At 36.4% G+C, this 2552-nt stretch overlaps 1 protein-coding gene across 6 annotated transcripts in view; it reads left to right on the top strand.

Annotated features, from left to right (window-relative positions):
* LOC107002386 (E3 ubiquitin-protein ligase MBR2-like) overlaps positions 1–2552 on the top strand; it is a 12267-nt gene that overhangs the window by 4287 nt on the left and 5428 nt on the right. For 2 of the 6 annotated variants that reach the window (XM_015200387.2, XM_015200394.2), the window contains exon 2: positions 2406–2501. The exons of the other annotated variants lie outside the window; for them this stretch is intronic. In XM_015200387.2, the coding sequence (XP_015055873.1) occupies positions 2500–2501 (2 nt within the window). In that variant the 5' untranslated portion in view covers positions 2406–2499. The remainder of the gene's footprint in view (positions 1–2405; positions 2502–2552) is intronic. 6 annotated transcript variants of the gene reach the window in all.

Raw genomic sequence — 2552 nt, 5'->3', positions numbered from 1 at the left:
AGGGGGGGGGGGTTGTTTTGTGACTTTGTCTTTCAGTCTTCTGTGGTCAACCCCAAAATTTTGAAGTATAATTAAGGTGCAGATTGGGTAGTGCTAACTTGCTTATGTCAACAGTTTCAGTGCAAGCACTTTATCCCTAAGAGTTTCTCCAAGCCGCTGGTTAGGAAAAAAAACTTCTGATTTTCGTAGTATGTCTGATTATATTACTGTTACCACTTACTATAAATAAACAGGTCAAAATATTAAGATGACATTAGGACAGTTTTTCGGTGAAGAGTTCCTTTTCTTTTTTCAAAAAATTTGTTGAAAAAAGTTTTCTGAAAAATAATGTGTTTTGATGACCCTTTGAATGAATATCTTAGAGAACAATGGGTTTGATTGGATGTTCTCTCGAGAAACAAAACTATGTTTGACAACCTTTTCCTTCACAAAGCTCTTCATCAAACCTTCACATCAATAATTCCATCCAATGTTATGCAAATATCAGGATTGAACTTTTTAAAAGGACATGTGTTAGCCTAATATTAACTTCTCTTTTGAGCCGAGGGTCCATCGAAGACACCTCTCTATCCCGTAAAGGTAGGGGTAAGGTTTGCATAGATCTTAACCCCCCCCCCCCGCGACCTCATTTGTGTACACTGCTTATGTTGTTGTTGCATTAGCCTAACATTAACTGTCCATTTGCCCGGAGATTGTTTTCACTTTTTCCTGGAAAACTGTTTGGACATATTATTATTACAATTTTTTAAAATTCAAAAGGCTGTTTTCACAATTTTCACTCCAAATCTCTCACGAAATCCAAAAGCAACTCTAGTTTGTATCCATGTCCAATCACAACTCCAACTACCATTTGCAACTTGAAAATAAATACCGTTCTCTTAGAATTTTGCAATGCTTCTGTCCAAATGCCCTCTAGCTTACAACAACATACCTAGTGTTATCCCACAAGTGGGGTCTGGGAAGGGTAGCGTGTACACAAACCTTACCTCAGGGACTTGGAAGGTAGAGAGACTATTTTTGATAAATCCTCTTCTCAAGAAGAAGCACATCAAAGTAGTTGGGGAAAAAGATAATGGAATGTGAAGACAACATTGAACTACTTGCTAAAGAAGTACTAAAGACAACATTACATGACATTCTAGGAGAAAAAGGAACAACAACTACAAAATAATACTATAATCTAAGTATAAGAAACAACATAGAGTAATAGAGATCGAAGACCAATAAACTACAAGAGTAGTACTAAGATTAGTAGTAGAGAAAGGTACGTGAGACAATTTCAACTTACCTACTACCCATCTATCCTGATTCGTGTGCTCCAGAGCCTTAATCTAAGGTCATGTCCTTGGTAAGTTGAAGATGTGTCATGTCTGGTGTAATCGCCTCTCCCTTATACTCCCTCTGTTTAAAAAAGAATGACCATATTTCCTTTTTAGTGTGTTTCAAAAAGAATGACCCCTTTCCTTTTTTGGCAACATTTTAACTTTTCACATGACATGTTTAAAATCATAAGATTAAAGGGCATTTTCGTACATTTGACATAACTTTAATTTAGAACCACTAGATTTAAAAGGCTTCTTTCTTTTCTTAAACTTCGTTCCAAGTCAAACTAGGTCATCTTTTTTGTATCGGAGGGAGTATTTCTTTGGCACACCTTTATCTCTCCATAAATCATCCATAGCCAACCTCTTACATCTTCGCACTTACGACATCTGTGCATCTTCTGTTCACATGCTCGAACCACCTCAGCCCCGCTTCCTGCATCTTATCCTTCACTTAAGCGACTCCCATCTTGTCCCGGATATCTACATTTTTAATCTTATCTCGCGTAGAAAGTCCACAGATTCATCTTAGCATCCTCATTTCTGCAACTTGCGTCTTCAAACGTGAGAGTTCTTGATCGGCTAATACTTTGGCCCCATACAACACATTATGTTTAACCACCACTATGTAGAGCTTGCCTTTTAAGTTTTGGTGGCACCTCTTTTTCACACAAGACTCCTGATGCGAGCCTCCATTTCATCCACCCTGCACCAATATGATCTGTGATATCATTGTCATTCTTCCCACTACCTTGGATAATAGCCCAAGATACTTGAAACTTTCGGTCTATTGGATAAATGCCCACTAAGTTTGTAACATAAAAAATATAAAGTAAAAAAATGTTAAATGGTAAGTTTAAAATTAGCTTAATGTTAGAGGAATTTTAATGGAGCTTGTTGAACATAATAGTAATGTATAAATATAGATGAAACATTAAAGAGAAAATGACTTGGTAAGAAATGAGGGTGAAGGTGATAATATTGAAAATTTTAGGCTATTGTGGAAGTAAGTTTGGTTTGGATTTTGCTTTTGCTTTATCTTCTTTTTTAAAAAATGCTTTTAATAGAAAAAGTTCTTTTCAGAACAAGACAAACTCCGAACATGGCCAAAGGAAATGTGTCTTACACAAGACTTAATGAATCAGTTATGTATCAACTCCGAGAAGTATGTAACTAGATGTAAGTGTTTTCTTTAGATTTTTTTTTCTTCTCTCCTCCCCCCCCCCCCCC

Source organism: Solanum pennellii, chromosome 10 (genome assembly GCF_001406875.1).
Source record: "Solanum pennellii chromosome 10, SPENNV200".
Taxonomy (NCBI): Eukaryota; Viridiplantae; Streptophyta; class Magnoliopsida; order Solanales; family Solanaceae; genus Solanum; species Solanum pennellii.
The sequence above is the reverse complement of the archived record's forward strand: the minus strand, read 5'-3'. Positions and strand labels throughout refer to the sequence as shown.